We start from the raw sequence: 18,718 nt of genomic DNA, 5'->3' as shown, positions 1-18,718 counted from the left end.
AGGTATGATCAGTAAGTTCGCAGATGACACGAAAATTGGTGGGGTGGTAAATTGCGAGGAAGAAAGCCTCAGGCTACAGGACGATATAAACGGGTTGGTCAGATGGGCGGAAAAGTGGCAAATGGAATTTAACCCTGAAAAGTGCGAGGTGATGCATTTTGGACGGACAAATAAGGCAAGAGAATACAAAATGAGTGGTAGGACCCTAGGAAGTTCAGAGGGACCTTGGTGTACATGTACATAGATCCCTGAAGGCAGCGGAACAGGTAGACAAGGTGGTTAAAAAGGCATATGGGATACTTGCCTTCATTAGCCGAGGCATAGAATATAAGAGCAGGGAGGTTATGATGGAGCTGTACAAAACGCTGGTGAGGCCACAGCTGGAGTACTGTGTGCAGTTCTGGTCGCCTCACTATAGGAAGGATGTGATTGCTTTGGAGAGGGTGCAGAGAAGATTCACCAGGATGTTACCTGGGATGGAGCGCCTCAGCTATGAAGAAAGACTAAACAGGCTGGGGTTGTTTTCCTTGGAGCAAAGAAGGCTGAGGGGGGACCTGATTGAGGTGTACAAAATGATGAGGGGCATAGATAGGGTAGATAAAGAGGAACTTTTCCCCTTAGTAGGGGGGTCAATAACAAGGGGGCATAGATTCAGGGTAAGGGGCAGGAGATTTAGAGGGGATTTGAGGAGGAACTTTTTCACCCAGAGGGTGGTTGTAATCTGGAACTCACTGCCTGAAAGGGTGGTAGAGGCAGGAACCCTCACAACATTCAAGAAGCATTTGGATGAGCACTTGAAATGCCATTGCATACAAGGCTATGGACCAAATGCTGGAAAATGGGATTAGACTGGACAGGGATTGATGGACGGCGCAGACACGATGGGCTGAAGGGCCTCTTTCTGTGCTGTAAAACTCTATGACTCTATGACTCACCTGCATGCTTACTTTCCGCGACTGGTGCACAAGGACACCCAGATCATGTTGCACTTCCCCTTTTCTCAATCTATTGCCGTTCAGATAATCTGCATCTTCCTCACAGCACACACGCCCACCCAGCTTTGTGTTATCTGCAAACTTGGAGATATTACATCTAGTTCCCTCGTCCAGATCATTAACATATATTGTGAATAGCTGAGATCCTAGCACCGATCCCTGTGGTACCCCACTAGTCACTGCCTGCCACTCGGAAAAAGGCGCGTTTATTCCAACACTTTGTTCCTGTCTGCCAACCAGTTCTCTATACAAGTCAGTACCTTACCCCCAATCCCAAGTGCCTTAACTTTGCACGCTAATCTCTTATGCAGGACCTTATCGAAAACCTTCTGAAAGTCCAAATATACTGTGTCCACTGGTTCTCCCTTATCTATTCTGCCAGTTACATCCTCAAAAAATTCCAGTAGATTAGTCAAGCATGATTTACCGTTTGTAAATCCATGTTGACTTTATCCGATCCCGTCACTGTTTTCTAAGTGCTCTGCTATTACATCTTTTATAATGGACTCTAGCATTTTCCCCACTACCGATGTCAGGCTTACCGGTCTGTAAGTCCCCATTTTCTCTCTACCACCTTTTTTGAATAGTGGGGTTACATTAGCTACCCTCCAATCCATGGGAACTGTTCCAGAGTCTATTGAATTTTGGAAGATGACCAGCAATGCATCTACTATTTCTAGGGCCACTTCCTTAAGTACCCTAGGATGTAGATTTATCGGCCTTCAATCCCATCAATTTCCCTAACACCATTTCCCTACAAATACTGATTTAATTCAATTCCTCCCTCTCATTAGACCCTATGTTCCCCGACATATCTGGGAGTTTATTTGTGTCCTCCTTTGTGAAGACAGAACCAAAGTATGTATTTAATTGGTCTGCCATGTCTTTGTTCCCCATTATAAATTCCCCTGATTCTGACTGCAAGGGACCTACACTTGACTTCACCAATCGTTTTCTCTTCACATATCTATAGAAGCTTTTACAGTCAGTTTTTATGTTCCCTGCAAGCTTACTTTCATATTCTGTCTTCCCCCTCTTAATTAATCCCTTTGTCCTCCTTTGCTGAATCCTAAACTGCTCCCAATCCTCAGGTTTGCAGCTCTTTCTGGCCAATTTATATGTCCTCTCCTTGGATCTTATGCTATCCCTAATTTCCCTTGTTAGCCACGGTTGAGTCACCTTTTTTGTTTTATTTTTATGCCAAAAAGGGATGAACAAATTCTGTAGTTCATCCATGCGATCTTTAAATGTTTGCTATTGCCTATCCACCATCAACCCTTTAAGTAACGTTCCCCAATCCATCCTAGCCAACTGACGCCTCATACCATCGTAGTTTCCTTTATTAAAATTCAGGACCTTAGCCTCTGAGTCAACTACTTCACTCTCAATCTTAATGAAGATTTCGATCATATTATGATCGCTCCTCCCCAAGGGGCCTCGCACAACAGGATTGTTGATCTCTGTCGATCTCTGTCCTGAATATACCCAATGACTGAGTCTCCACAGCCCTCTGGGGCAGAGAATTCCAAAGATTCACCACCCTGTGAGTGAAGAAATTTCTCCTTATCTCAGCCCTAAATGGCCGACCCCTTTTTCTGAGACTGTGACCCCTGGTTACAGACTCCCCAGCCAGGGGAAACACCCTCCCTGCATCTACCCTGTCAAGCCCTGTAAGAACGCTGTATGTTTCAGTGAGAACCATTCTGAATCCAATCTTTCTTTCCCTCTCTTTATTTCACTTCCTGCATGTGATTTGACATTGCATTCTATATTCTAACTAAGACTTCCTGGTTCAGACTTTGCATAAGGATTTTTCAAGCTGATTGGTTAAGGAAACTGTAGTGTATGTGCCTTTTAAGAGCCCCATATGTGCTGTAATGCCGGTAATGGCCACTCGGGCTATATAAGCCTGTATATTGTGTTATATCCGTTAGTACCCCTCCAGACTTTGCTTAGTAAACACCTATGAACCAACTCCTGTCTTCAGTGTCTCTATCAACACACGGACACTACAGAAACATACAGTCGCTTCTCCTGTTCCATCTGTAGAGGGCGCTGGGTGTTTTGGCTCTAATTTACACTGACGATGAAGGAACGGCGATACATCTTGAAGTCAGGATCGTATGTTACTTGAAGTGGAACTTGGAGGTGGTGGTGTTTCCATGCGGATGATGCTCTTGTCCTTCTAGGTGGCAGAGGGCGCGGGTTTGAGAGGTGCTGTCAAAGAAGCCTTGGTGAACTGCTGCAGTTCTTTCTGTAAATAGCACACACTGCAGTGATGGTGCACCGTTGGTGGAGGGATTGGATGTTTAAGGTGGTGGGTGGGTGGACTGATGATGTGTATTTCTCTGTCCTGGATTGCGGGGAGCTTCGAGTGTTGTTGCAGCTGCACCTATCCAGGCAAGTGGAGAGTTTTCCATCACACCGCAGTTGTACCTATAGGTGCAGGAGAGGCTCCTAGGTGGCCAGGAGTTGAGCCACTCACCACAGAATACACAGCCTCTTACCTGCTCTAGCAGCCATGAGTTTTTTGTGGCTAGTCAATGGTAGGGATTTGACGATGGCAATGCCAGTGAATGACAAACGGACATGGTTGGACACTCCTGTGAGAGATGGGCATTGCCTGACACTTGTGGGGTGCGAATGTTACTTGCCACTTGTCTGCCCAAGTCTAGATTTTGTCCAGGACTTGCTGCATTCGAGCACGGGCTGCTTCATTATCTGACTAATTGAAAATGGAGCTGAACACTGCAATCATCAGAGAACATCCCCACTCCTGGCTTTATGATGGAGGGAAGGTCATTGGCAAAGCAGCTGAAGTGGTTAGTCCGAAGACTCTGCCCCGAGGAACTCCTGCAGTGATGTCCTGGTGCTGAGACGATTCTCCAATAACCACACTCCATGGTGTCACACATGTCGAACACTGTCCCGAGGATCTCCTGCAGTGATGTCCTGGTGCTGAGACGATTCTCCAATAACCACACTCCATGGTGCCACACACGTCGAACACTGTCCCGAGGATCTCCTGCAGTGATGTCCTGGTGCTGAGACGATTCTCCTCCAATAACCACACTCCATGGTGCCACACACGTCGAACACTGTCCCGAGGATCTCCTGCAGTGATGTCCTGGTGCTGAGACGATTCTCCAATAACCACACTCCATGGTGTCACACACGTCGAACACTGTCCCGAGGATCTCCTGCAGTGATGTCCTGGTGCTGAGACGATTCTCCAATAACCACACTCCATGGTGTCACACACGTCGAACACTGTCCCGAGGATCTCCTGCAGTGATGTCCTGGTGCTGAGACGATTCTCCTCCAATAACCACACTCCATGGTGTCACACACGTCGAACACTATCCCGAGGAACTCCTGCAGTGATGTCCTGGTGCTGAGACGATTCTCCTCCAATAACCACACTCCATGGTGTCCCACACGTCGAACACTGTCCCGAGGATCTCCTGCAGTGATGTCCTGGTGCTGAGACGATTCTCCAATAACCACACTCCATGGTGTCACACACGTCGAACACTGTCCCGAGGAACTCCTGCAGTGATGTCCTGGTGCTGAGACGATTCTCCTCCAATAACCACACTCCATGGTGTCACACACGTCGAACACTGTCCCGAGGATCTCCTGCAGTGATGTCCTGGTGCTGAGACGATTCTCCTCCAATAACCACACTCCATGGTGCCACACACGTCGAACACTGTCCCGAGGATCTCCTGCAGTGATGTCCTGGTGCTGAGACGATTCTCCAATAACCACGCTCCATGGTGCCACACACGTCGAACACTGTCCCGAGGATCTCCTGCAGTGATGTCCTGGTGCTGAGACGATTCTCCAATAACCACACTCCATGGTGCCACACACGTCGAACACTGTCCCGAGGATCTCCTGCAGTGATGTCCTGGTGCTGAGACGATTCTCCAATAACCACACTCCATGGTGCCACACACGTCGAACACTGTCCCGAGGATCTCCTGCAGTGATGTCCTGGTGCTGAGACGATTCTCCAATAACCACACTCCATGGTGTCACACACGTCGAACACTGTCCCGAGGAACTCCTGCAGTAATGTCCTGGTGCTGAGACGATTCTCCAATAACCACACTCCATGGTGTCACACACGTCGAACACTGTCCCGATGATCTCCTGCAGTGATGTCCTGGTGCTGAGACGATTCTCCTCCAATAACCACACTCCATGGTGTCACACACGTCGAACACTGTCCCGAGGATCTCCTGCAGTGATGTCCTGGTGCTGAGACGATTCTCCAATAACCACACTCCATGGTGTCACACACGTCGAACACTGTCCCGAGGAACTCCTGCAGTGATGTCCTGGTGCTGAGACGATTGTCCAATAACCACACTCCATGGTGTCACACACGTCGAACACTGTCCCGAGGATCTCCTGCAGTGATGTCCTGGTGCTGAGACGATTCTCCTCCAATAACCACACTCCATGGTGTCACACACGTCGAACACTGTCCCGAGGATCTCCTGCAGTGATGTCCTGGTGCTGAGACGATTCTCCTCCAATAACCACACTCCATGGTGCCACACACGTCGAACACTGTCCCGAGGATCTCCTGCAGTGATGTCCTGGTGCTGAGACGATTCTCCAATAACCACACTCCATGGTGCCACACACATCGAACACTGTCCCGAGGATCTCCTGCAGTGATGTCCTGGTGCTGAGACGATGCTCCTCCAATAACCACACTCCATGGTGTCACACACGTCGAACACTGTCCCGAGGAACTCCTGCAGTGATGTCCTGGTGCTGAGACGATTCTCCAATAACCACACTCCATGGTGCCACACACGTCGAACACTGTCCCGAGGATCTCCTGCAGTGATGTCCTGGTGCTGAGACGATTCTCCAATAACCACACTCCATGGTGTCACACACGTCGAACACTGTCCCGAGGAACTCCTGCAGTGATGTCCTGGTGCTGAGACGATTCTCCAATAACCACACTCCATGGTGCCACACACGTCGAACACTGTCCCGAGGATCTCCTGCAGTGATGTCCTGGTGCTGAGACGATTCTCCAATAACCACACTCCATGGTGCCACACACGTCGAACACTGTCCCGAGGAACTCCTGCAGTGATGTCCTGATGCTGAGACGATTCTCCAATAACCACACTCCATGGTGTCACACACGTCGAACACTGTCCCGAGGATCTCCTGCAGTGATGTCCTGGTGCTGAGACGATTCTCCTCCAATAACCACACTCCATGGTGTCACACACGTCGAACACTGTCCCGAGGATCTCCTGCAGTGATGTCCTGGTGCTGAGACGATTCTCCAATAACCACTCTCCATGGTGCCACACACGTCGAACACTGTCCCGAGGATCTCCTGCAGTGATGTCCTGGTGCTGAGACGATTCTCCAATAACCACACTCCATGGTGCCACACATGTCGAACACTGTCCCGAGGATCTCCTGCAGTGATGTCCTGGTGCTGAGACGATTCTCCAATAACCACACTCCATGGTGCCACACACGTCGAACACTGTCCCGAGGATCTCCTGCAGTGATGTCCTGGTGCTGAGACGATTCTCCAATAACCACACTCCATGGTGCCACACACGTCGAACACTGTCCCGAGGATCTCCTGCAGTGATGTCCTGGTGCTGAGACGATTCTCCAATAACCACACTCCATGGTGTCACACACGTCGAACACTGTCCCGAGGAACTCCTGCAGTGATGTCCTGGTGCTGAGATGATTCTCCAATAACCACACTCCATGGTGCCACACACGTCGAACACTGTCCCGAGGATCTCCTGCAGTGATGTCCTGGTGCTGAGACGATTCTCCAATAACCACACTCCATGGTGTCACACACGTCGAACACTGTCCCGAGCATCTCCTGCAGTGATGTCCTGGTGCTGAGACGATTCTCCAATAACCACACTCCATGGTGTCACACACGACGAACACTGCCCTGAGGATCTCCTGCAGTGATGTCCTGGTGCTGAGATGATTCTCCAATAACCACACTCCATGGTGCCACACATGTAGAACACTGTCCCGAGGATCTCCTGCAGTGATGTCCTGGTGCTGAGATGATTCTCCAATAACCACACTCCATGGTGTCACACACGTCGAACACTGTCCCGAGGATCTCCTGCAGTGATGTCCTGATGCTGAGACGATTCTCCAATAACCACACTCCATGGTGTCACACACGTCGAACATTGTCCCGAGGATCTCCTGCAGTGATGTCCTGGTGCTGAGATGATTCTCCAATAACCACACTCCATGGTGTCACACACGTCGAACATTGTCCCGAGGATCTCCTGCAGTGATGTCCTGGTGCTGAGACGATTCTCCTCCAATAACCACACTCCATGGTGTCACACACGACGAACACTGTCCCGAGGATCTCCTGCAGTGATGTCCTGGTGCTGAGACGATTCTCCAATAACCACACTCCATGGTGTCACACACGTCGAACACTGCCCCGAGGATCTCCTGCAGTGATGTCCTGGTGCTGAGATGATTCTCCAATAACCACACTCCATGGTGTCACACACGTCGAACACTGTCCCGAGGATCTCCTGCAGTGATGTCCTGGTGCTGAGACGATTCTCCAATAACCACACTCCATGGTGCCACACATGTCGAACACTGTCCCGAGGATCTCCTGCAGTGATGTCCTGGTGCTGAGATGATTCTCCAATAACCACACTCCATGGTGCCACACACGTCGAACACTGCCCCGAGGATCTCCTGCAGTGATGTCCTGGTGCTGAGACGATTCTCCTCCAATAACCACACCCCATGGTGCCACACATGTCGAACACTGCCTTGATGCCAAGCACAGTCACTGTCACCTCACAGCTGGAATTCAGTTCTTTGGTCCTTTGTTTGGAGTCGATTGGTCCTGGTGGAACTCAAATTGAGCCTCGGTGAGCAGCTTATTTGTGACGAAGTGCTGCTTGATCGCAGTGTTTATAACTCCTTCCAACACTTTGATGATTGCAAACAGGCTGATAGGGCAGTAATTGATCGGGTTGGATTTGTCCTGCTCTTTGTGGACAGGACATACCTGGACAATTCTGGATATCTGGAACAACTTCACTCGATGTGCGGTTAGTTCCAGAGCACAGATCTTCAGCACCACAGCCAGAATATTGACAGGACCTGTGGTAAACCACTTTTATCGTTCACTATCGTTACACTATAGTTATCACTGTTCACATTGTTGTATCACTGTACGAGGTCGCCTCTTGTCACACTGTTATACCTGGGCTGACCACTGCCGACTCCGCCCATGGCTCCACCTACCTGCCCAGGTATAAAGGTGGTCGACTGGCTGGTATTCCTCCTTGTTGGATCCGATCACCCACGAGGGTGGGCTCTGTTATTTAGCCAATAAAAACCTATAGTTACTTTCTTAACTCGTCGCTTTTCATTGGATGAATTGATAGGTATATCAATTTTATTGGCTAAATTTTAAAATGTCTAACGTGCCAGACCAGTCAGACGCCCAGCTACAACAGCCACACGCTGAGCTACAACAGCCACAGCAGCCGGCTTGGCTGCGAGCCCTCAGACCACCGTACCTGGATCTAAACCCACAGGCAGCAAACTCAGCCCTCGACTTCGAACACTGGCTGTGCTGCTTCGAATCCTACCTGGAAGAATCCGGCGTCCCTCAGAGATCCAAACTAAGAGTTCTGACCGCCCAAGCGAGCCCTAAAGTATACGCACTCATCCAGGACATTACTACATACGAGGCCGCTATCAACCTACAGAAACAACAGTACCGGAGCCCGGTAAATTCCATGTATGCCAGACACCTCCTAAGATCCCGCCCGCAACAGCCAGGAGAGTCTGCAGCTGAATTTTTACGGGCGCTACGAACACTCGGCAGGGACTGTGACTTTAAAGCAGTATCGGCTGCAGAAAACACTGAAGATAACATCCGCGATGCCTTCGTGAAAGGCCTTTGGTCCGACTACTCATGGCAGAGACTGCTGGAATCAAAGGACCTCGACCTGAACACAGCTGCAGCCCTGGCCTACTCCCGAGAAGTGACCCAGCGGGACCTCGGTGTATTCCAGGTACTGTTCGCGACTCTGGGACTCGGCCCCGACCGCAATACCCCCCGCAGCGCCGCCCCCGGGACCTACCTCAGCGTCGGCGTCCCGGACCCGACCGGGACCGCCACCCCCGGTACCGGCTGCGACTTCAGACCCCCGCGATCGGGCCGCCGGCTGCTTCTTCTGTGGGCAGGCGAAACACCCGAGGTCGCGCTGCCCAGCCAGAAACACGACGTGTTCCAGCTGCCAGAAAAAAGGCCATTTCGCTAAGGCCTGCAGAGGGAGAGCAGCAGAGGCCAGCAGTGCCTCATGCGAGTTGTGGGGGCGGCCATCTTTTATCAAGGCCACAGATGCCAGCATTCTCTCGTGTGAGCAGTGGGGGTGGCCATCTTTGATCCAGGCAACCGACACCAGCAGTGCCTCGTGGGTTGTGGGGGCAGCCATCTTCGCCGCCATTTTACCCACCGCACTCGACCGCCACCTTACCTCCAGACCTGACGACCGCTTCACCCACAGACTACAGCGACTCGCTCGGCCACACACTAGCCTCCGTCACACTAGACCAAGCTCGCCCGCATCATCTGTCCAAATCAATGATGGACATCAAAGTAGACGGCCACGCCACGACCTGCCTGTTCGACAGCGGAAGCACGGAGAGCTTCATACATCCAGACACGGTGAGCCACTACTCCCTCACTGTCCAGCCAATGCGCAACCGGATCTCGATGGCATCGAGGTCCCACGCCACAGACATCAGCGGCTACTGTGTTGTGACCCTGTCGGTTAAGGGCACGGAGTATAAAAACTTTAAACTCCTCGTCCTGCCCCAGCTATGCGCTGCCGTCCTACTAGGGCTGGACTTTCAATCCCACCTCCAAAGTGTCACTCTAGCATACGGTGGACCCCTCCCCCCGCTAACAGTCGACAACCAGCAGCCTTTAAATCGCCCACCGCGTAACACCTGCGGCCTATCCACCCTCAAGGTCCCGCCACCTTCCCTGTTCGCTAACCTCACCCCCGACTGCAAACCCGTCGCTACCAAGAGCAGGCGGTACAGCGCCGGGGACAGAGCTTTTATTAGCTCTGAGGTGCAGCGTCTCCTGAAGGAGGGCATCATCGAGGGGAGCACCAGCCCCTGGCGTGCCCAGGTCGTAGTCGTTAAGACCGGCAATAAAAACCGCTTGGTCATCGACTACAGCCAAACCATAAACCGGTACACCCAGCTGGACGCATACCCCCTTCCCTGCATATCTGATATGGTCAATCAGATTGCACGATACCGGGTATTCTCTACCATCGACCTCAAGTCGGCCTACCACCAACTCCCTATCCGCCCCGAGGACCGCCAGTATACCGCCTTCGAGGCGAATGGCCGCCTCTACCACTTCCTTAGGGTCCCCTTCGGCGTCACCAACGGGGTTTCGGTCTTCCAAAGGGAGATGGACCGGATGGTTGACCAGAACAGGCTGCAAGCCACGTTCCCCTATCTAGATAACGTCACCATCTGCGGCCGCGACCGGCAAGACCATGACGTTAATCTGGAAAGATTCCTCCGTACGGCCCAACGGCTGAACCTCACCTACAATAAGGAGAAATGTGTGTTTAACACCTCGCGCCTTGCCATCCTCGGCTGCGTAGTAGAGAACGGAGTCATCGGCCCTGATCCCAAAAGAATGCGCCCCCTCATGGAGCTACCCCTCCCCCACTGTCCAAAGGCGCTGAAGAGAACCCTGGGGCTCTTCGCCTACTATGCCCAATGGGTGCCGAATTATGCGGACAAAGCCAGACCCCTCATGAAGTCCACATCCTTCCCCCTGATGGCAGAAGCGTGCGCGGCCTTCTCCCTCATCAAGGGAGACATTGCTAAGGCCACTATGCACGCGGTGGATGAGTCCATCCCCTTCCAAGTGGAGAGCGATGCATCTGACTTCGCCCTAGCCGCTACCCTCAACCAGGAGGGGAGACCGGTGGCCGCCTTCTCAAGGACCCTACAGGGCCCTGAGATCCGACACTCTTCGGTCGAGAAGGAGGCCCAGGCGATTGTGGAGGCGGTACGCCGCTGGAGGCATTACCTCGCAGGCAAGCGATTTACCCTCCTCACCGACCAGCGTTCGGTCGCTTTTATGTTTAATAACAAGCTGAGGGGTAAAATCAAGAACGACAAGATCTTGAGGTGGAGAATCGAGCTATCCACCTCCGATTATGATATCTTGTACCGGCCTGGTAAGCTGAACGAACCCCCTGACGCTCTATCGCGAATTACATGCGCCAACGCGCAAACTGATAGACTTCAGACCCTCCACAATGACCTCTGCCACCCTGGGGTCACCAGACTTTACCACTTCATTAAGGCCCGCAACCTGCCCTACTCCATCGAGGAGGTCAGGACCATGACCAGGAACTGCCAGACCTGTGCCGAGTGCAAACCGCACTTCTTTAGACCGGACAGAGCAAGCCTGATCAAGGCAACCCGCCCCTTCGAGCGCTTGAGCATCGATTTTAAGGGGCCCCTCCCGTCCTCTGACCGTAATGTGTACTTCCTCAACATTGTTGATGAGTACTCCCGTTTCCCCTTTGCCTTCCCCTGCCCAGACATGACCAGTACCACGGTCATTAAATGCCTGAACGACCTCTTCGCCTTGTTCGGGTTCCCAAACTATATACATAGTGACCGGGGCTCCTCCTTCATGAGCGAGGAACTCCGTCAGTTCCTACTAGCGAGAGGTATTGCTGCAAGCAGGACCACCAGCTACAACCCCCGAGGGAACGGCCAGGTGGAAAGAGAGAACGCGACTGTCTGGAAGGCCGTTCCCTTAGCCTTAAAGTCTAAGGGCCTCCCAACCTCTCGCTGGCAGGAAGTCCTCCCGGCAGCGCTGCATTCCACCCGGTCACTACTTTGCACTGCCGTTAACGCCACCCCCCATGAACGAATGTTTGTTTTCCCCAGGAAGTCGACTACAGGAACCACGCTACCAACCTGGCTGACCTCTCCGGGGCCTGTCTTGCTGCGAAAGCACGTGAGGGCCCATAAAACGGACCCCCTGGTCGAGAGGGTGAACCTCCTGCACGCCAACCCCCAGTACACCTACGTGGCATACCCAGACGGACGGGAGGACACAGTCTCCTTACGAGACCTCACACCCTCGGGCACTCCGGAGACACCACCTTTACCCCCCCACCACCCCCCCAATTCTAGCCCAGGTAGACGGTACGCCGGAACCCCAAGAGCCTTCGCCTACCTCGCAGACGCCAGCATTAACACCGGATACCGCAACACCGCCGCTGCGACGATCAGAAAGGCTTACGAGGCCTCCGGACAGACTGACATACCAGAACTGGTAGTACACTTCACCCCGCCGGACTCCAATCTAAACAAGGGGTGAATGTGGTAAACCACTTTTATCGTTCACTATCGTTACACTATAGTTATCACTGTTAGATCGTTTCCCTATAGTTATCACTGTTCACATTGTTATCACTGTACGAGGTCGCCTCTTGTCACACTGTTATACCTGGGCTGACCACTGCCGACTCCGCCCATGGCTCCACCTACCTGCCCAGGTATAAAGGTGGTCGACTGGCTGGTATTCCTCCTTGTTGGATCCGATCACCCACGAGGGTGGGCTCTGTTATTTAGCCAATAAAAACCTATAGTTACTTTCTTAACTCGTCGCTTTTCATTGGATGAATTGATAGGTATATCAGGACCTTTAGCATTTGCTGTGCCCAGTTCGTTCATTTGTTTCTTGATACTGAAATGCGGGGGAACTCTGCACTAAATCTCACACCTACTGTACATTCTGGAACTTTTGTCACCTTTAGTGCTTCCTCCAAGTTGTGCTCAAAATGGAGGAGCACTGATTCATCGGCTGAGGGAGGGCGGTAGGTGGTAATCAGCAGGAGGTTTCCTTGCCCATGTTTGACCTGAAGGCATGAGATTTCCTTGGCTCTGGAGTCAATGTTAATGACACGAAGGACACTTGCATCTGAGGGTACATCACTGCGCCCCACCACTGGTGGGTCTGTCCTGTCCGATGACTGCTGATGGAGGTACCTGGGACTTTGCCTAATAACTATGATTTTAAATGTATCACTACGTCACACAGTTGCTTGACTAATGTGTGGTCCACTTCTCCCTACTTTGGCACCAGTCCCCAGGAGTTAATGAGGAGGGCTTTGCAGGCTTGACTGGGCTGGGTGTTCCTTTGTGGTGTCCGAATCCAATGCCGAAGCTGAGCGGTCCGCCCAGTTTTATTCTTCTGTATCCTTCTTTCGAGAGGCTTTCTAGGCCATTTCAGAGGCCATCACATTGGTGAAGGACTGGAGTCACGTATAGACCAGGTATAAAGGGCATTGGGTTTTACAACAATCTTTACTAATCAGCTTTTTGTTTTGAAATGTTTCAAATTTGAATTCAAATTCATGAAACGTCCACGATGATATTTGGACCGTTATCTCAGGATTACTTGTCCAGTAACATAACCAACAGGCTATCGTTCTCCACACCTCACCCTCTCTATATCATTACCCGTCCAGTAACATAACCAACAGGCTATCGTTCTCCACACCTCGCCCTCTCCATATCGTTACCCGTCCAGTAACATAACCAACAGGCTATCGTTCTCCACACCTCGCCCTCTCTATATCATTACTCGTCCAGTAACATAACCAACAGGCTATCGTTCTCCACACCTCGCCCTCTCCATATCGTTACCCGTCCAGTAACATAACCAACAGGCTATCGTTCTCCACACCTCGCCCTCTCCATATCGTTACCCGTCCAGTAACATAACCAACAGGCTATCGTTCTCCACACCTCGCCCTCTCCATATCGTTACCCGTCCAGTAACATAACCAACAGGCTATCGTTCTCCACACCTCGCCCTCTCTATCATTACTCGTCCAATAACATAACTAACAGGCTATCGTTCTCGACGTCTCATCATCTCTGTGTCCATTGTCTGATTGCACCTCTGAAGTGCCTTTCGACGCTTTCTTTTCTGCATTAAAGGTGTTATATAAATGTAATCTTTGATGATGAAAGTCCTGACTACACCAACCCCATTGCTGGATATCTGTTCCCAGTTACCGAGGTTTCATACCGGCAGCGGATGTGTAAAATAACGGGTGTCGGACATTTCAATTACCCGGGGGGGAAAGCGATTAGATTTTTCATTATTTTTATTGGTCGATTCCCCAGCCCTACACCAACAGTGATTGTTTCGATTAGTCAGTGTAATTTCTCAGGCAGTTTTCTAGCTGTTTCTCTCACTTCAGATTCGTTCCTTCCCTGCCACTACAGTTCTGACTCGCTTTTTTATTTCTCGGGAAATCGCAAAGTGCAGCAGCAGGAAAAACTGAGAGAAATTCTATCTGTCAGTCAGTAACCTGATGTCATGTTGGACACTGAAGGACAGAGACAAATAATCACATTAAAACTGCTGCAGATTCTCAGTGATTCCTCACTCTCCGAGAACTATAATTCATCAAATTTCTTTGCCATTAACGACTGAATCAAGATGTTTACAGAATATTCAGCCCATGTTCAGAATGAATCAGAACCCGGCACAGTGACTGCTTCCTGTGCTCAACAACTGGGAGATCCCATCACTGAGCAGATCCTTTCCTTCTCATTCTCGGTGTTTATATTTCACTCAGCTCCTCAATTCATTCATTACTATTCTTTACAGAAAGTCACTGAGCTCGCGGAGAAGGGAAACCGGGCGGACAGTTCCAAACTTCTCCTAACTCTGGTGATGGAGAAAGGCTCTCGGGCCCGAAGGGTGATGTGGGAATCCTTTGTGAAAATGCGCCATGGGGTACCAAAGCTGGACAAAATACTGAAAGAAATACAGGAACTTGGTACGGTAAAATCACACGCTGAATTCAATTTCACATTCAAACAGGATTTCACTATAATATTACACAGATCTGATTTCATGAACACTAATTGATTTAAACAGGTTCTGAACCATTTGATTACATGAACATCGCACGAGGTTTATCCGAAGTACCCAGACACCTGAGAGGTAAGTGATGAAATGGAGATTTCAAACCGTTTATCTCACGATAGAATCCAAATATTTGACTGGAGCTGATTTGTTTAAATGTTGTCAGAATCTGTGAATGAGAAGGTCCAAGGCTCAGGGAATAGGATGGAACATTATTTGGATTCGTGATTAATCCACAAAAGTTCTGCATAGATTCAATTTACAAATAAAGCCGATTTTTGAATTATTGGTAAATTTGCTGGTCTTGTATGCTCCAGTTAATCCAACTGCACATTGCCTACACCTGGCAGTATCCTGATACACTGTGAAACCCCATACACACCTGGCAGGATCCTGATACACTGTGAAACCCCATACAGAACTGGCAGGATCCTGATACACTGTGAAACCCCATACACACCTGGCAGAATCCTGATACACTGTGAAACCCCATACACACCTGGCAGGATCCTGATACAATGTGAAACCCCATACACACCTGGCAGGATCCTGATACACTGTGAAACCCCATACACACCTGGCAGAATCCTGATACACTGTGAAACCCCATACACACCTGGCAGGATCCCGATACACTGTGAAACCCCATACACACCTGGCAGGATCCTGATACACTGTGAAACCCCATACACACCTGGCAGGATCCTGATACACTGTGAAACCCCATACACACCTGGCAGGATCCTGATACACTGTGAAACCCCATACACACCTGGCAGGATCCTGATACACTGGGAAACCCCATACACACCTGGCAGGATCCTGATACACTGTGAAACCCCATACACACCTGGCAGGATCCTGATACACTGGGAAACCCCATACACACCTGGCAGGATCCTGATACACTGTGAAACCCCATACACACCTGGCAGTATCCTGATACACTGTGAAACCCCATACACACCTGGCAGGATCCTGATACACTGTGAAACCCCATACACACCTGGCAGGATCCTGATACACTGGGAAACCCCATACACACCTGGCAGGATCCTGATACACTGTGAAACCCCATACACACCTGGCAGTATCCTGATACACTGTGAAACCCCATACACACCTGGCAGGATCCTGATACACTGTGAAACCCCATAAACACCTGGCAGGATCCCGATACACTGTGAAACCCCATACACACCTGGCAAGATCCTGATACACTGAAACCCCATACACACCTGGCAGGATCCTGATACACTGCGAAACCCCATACACACCTGGCAGGATCCTGATACACTGCGAAACCCCATACACACCTGGCAGGATCCTGATACACTGCGAAACCCCATACACACCTGGCAGGATCCTGATACACTGTGAAACCCCATACACACCTGGCAGGATCCTGATACACTGTGAAACCCCATACACACCTGGCAGTATCCTGATACACTGAAACCACATACACACCTGGCAGGATCCTGATACACTGTGAAACCCCACACACACCTGGCAGGATCCTGATACACTGTGAAACCCCATGCACACCAGGCAAGATCCTGATACACTGAAACCCCATACACACCTGGCAGGATCCTGATACACTGCGAAACCCCATACACACCTGGCAGGATCCTGATACACTGCGAAACCCCATACACACCTGGCAGGATCCTGATACACTGCGAAACCCCATACACACCTGGCAGGATCCTGATACACTGTGAAACCCCATACACACCTGGCAGGATCCTGATACACTGTGAAACCCCATACACACCTGGCAGGATCCCAATACACTGAAACCACATACACACCTGGCAGGATCCTGATACACTGTGAAACCCCACACACACCTGGCAGGATCCTGATACACTGAAACCCCATACACACCTGGCAGGATCCTGATACACTGTGAAACCCCATACACACCTGGCAGGATCCTGATACACTGTGAAACCCCATACACACCTGGCAGGATCCTGATACACTGTGAAACCCCGTACACACCTGGCAGGATCCTGATACACGGTGAAACCCCATACACACCTGGCAGGATCCTGATACACTGTGAAACCCCATACACACCTGGCAGGATCCTGATACACTGTGAAACCCCATACACACCTGGCAGGATCCTGATACACTGGGAAACCCCATACACACCTGGCAGGATCCTGATAATGTGAAACCCCATACACACCTGGCAGGATCCTGATACACTGTGAAACCCCATACACACCTGGCAGGATCCTGATACACTGTGAAACCCCATACACACCTGGCAGGATCCTGATACACTGGGAAACCCCATACACACCTGGCAGGATCCTGATACACTGTGAAACCCCATACACACCTGGCAGGATCCTGATACACTGTGAAACCCCATACACACCTGGCAGGATCCTGATACACTGTGAAACCCCCATACACACCTGGCAGGATCCTGATACACTGTGAAACCCCATACACACCTGGCAGGATCCTGATACACTGTGAAACCCCATACACACCAGGCAGGATCCTGATACACTGTGAAACCCCATACACACCTGGCAGGATCCTGATACACTGTGAAACCCCACACACACCTGGCAGGATCCTGATACACTGGGAAACCCCATACACACCTGGCAGGATCCTGATACACTGTGAAATCCCATACACACCTGGCAGGATCCTGATACACTGTGGAACCCCATACACACCTGGCAGGATCCTGATACACTGTGAAACCCCATACACACCTGGCAGGATCCCGATACACTGTGAAACCCCATACACACCTGGCAGGATCCTGATACACTGGGAAACCCCATACACACCTGGCAGGATCCTGATACACTGAAACCCCACACACACCTGGCAGGATCCTGATACACTGTGAAACCCCATACACACCTGGCAGGATCCTGATACACTGTGAAACCCCATACACACCTGGCAGGATCCCGATACACTGTGAAACCCCATACACACCTGGCAGGATCCTGATACACTGTGAAACCCCACACACACCTGGCAGGATCCTGATACACTGTGAAACCCCACACACACCTGGCCAGATCATTATACCGTGTGAAACGAATGCCTTTGTGCCTGATGTGGATGTTATCTCTGCCCCTGGGCAGCTATTCAGCACAAACTGTGGTCAGTGGTGGAGAATTGGGAAAAGGTTAAGCATTACCATTGTACATCACCTCATGAACATCCGATAGTGTTCGCTCTAATCTGAGAAGATGTTCAGAGTTTCACAATCAAACATTAACTGAGGAGGAACATGAGCAATAGGCCATGTTCTGGGTGATTTGAAATTGACTGTGCCGATTACCTCTGGCAGTAAAACAGACAAACTAGGCACAGAGAATCTTGTACTGAAAGAACCGTCATTTCATTCAGGGGGATTTTGAATCCCAATTTAATTATTATCACAAACATATTTATAATTTTCAAAACTACATTATCGGCAACTCGTATCCAAATGAAACGATGGAGTTTAATAATAGTAACAGTTGAAATGAAGTCTGTCTTCCCTAACGTAATACTGAGTGAAGTGGGCGGTAGTTCTAGTTCTGATTCTGATCGGTTATCTGATGAGACTGTTATCTAAAAATAATATAAATGTAAAATTACTGAAAGCTGATCGCATTTTCTGAAACACAACAGGAGGATGTTTAGGGGAACAAAAGGCTACTTT

The 18,718-nt window shown here is 50.4% G+C and overlaps 1 protein-coding gene across 1 annotated transcript in view; it reads left to right on the top strand.

The window, feature by feature from the left end:
• LOC147084190 (uncharacterized) overlaps positions 1-15,234 on the top strand; it is a 51,182-nt gene extending 35,948 nt beyond the window's left edge. The window contains exons 3-4 of the mRNA XM_085979444.1: positions 14,758-14,929; positions 15,031-15,234. Of these exons, the coding sequence (XP_085835570.1) occupies positions 14,758-14,929; positions 15,031-15,104 (246 nt within the window). The 3' untranslated portion in view covers positions 15,105-15,234. The remainder of the gene's footprint in view (positions 1-14,757; positions 14,930-15,030) is intronic.
• The last annotated feature ends 3,484 nt before the right edge of the window (positions 15,235-18,718 follow it).

This window comes from Somniosus microcephalus, unplaced genomic scaffold (assembly GCF_052327205.1).
Source record: "Somniosus microcephalus isolate GS21.2 unplaced genomic scaffold, FLI_Smic_1.0 unresolved_chr9, whole genome shotgun sequence".
Taxonomy (NCBI): domain Eukaryota; kingdom Metazoa; phylum Chordata; class Chondrichthyes; order Squaliformes; family Somniosidae; genus Somniosus; species Somniosus microcephalus.
The sequence above is the reverse complement of the archived record's forward strand: the minus strand, read 5'-3'. Positions and strand labels throughout refer to the sequence as shown.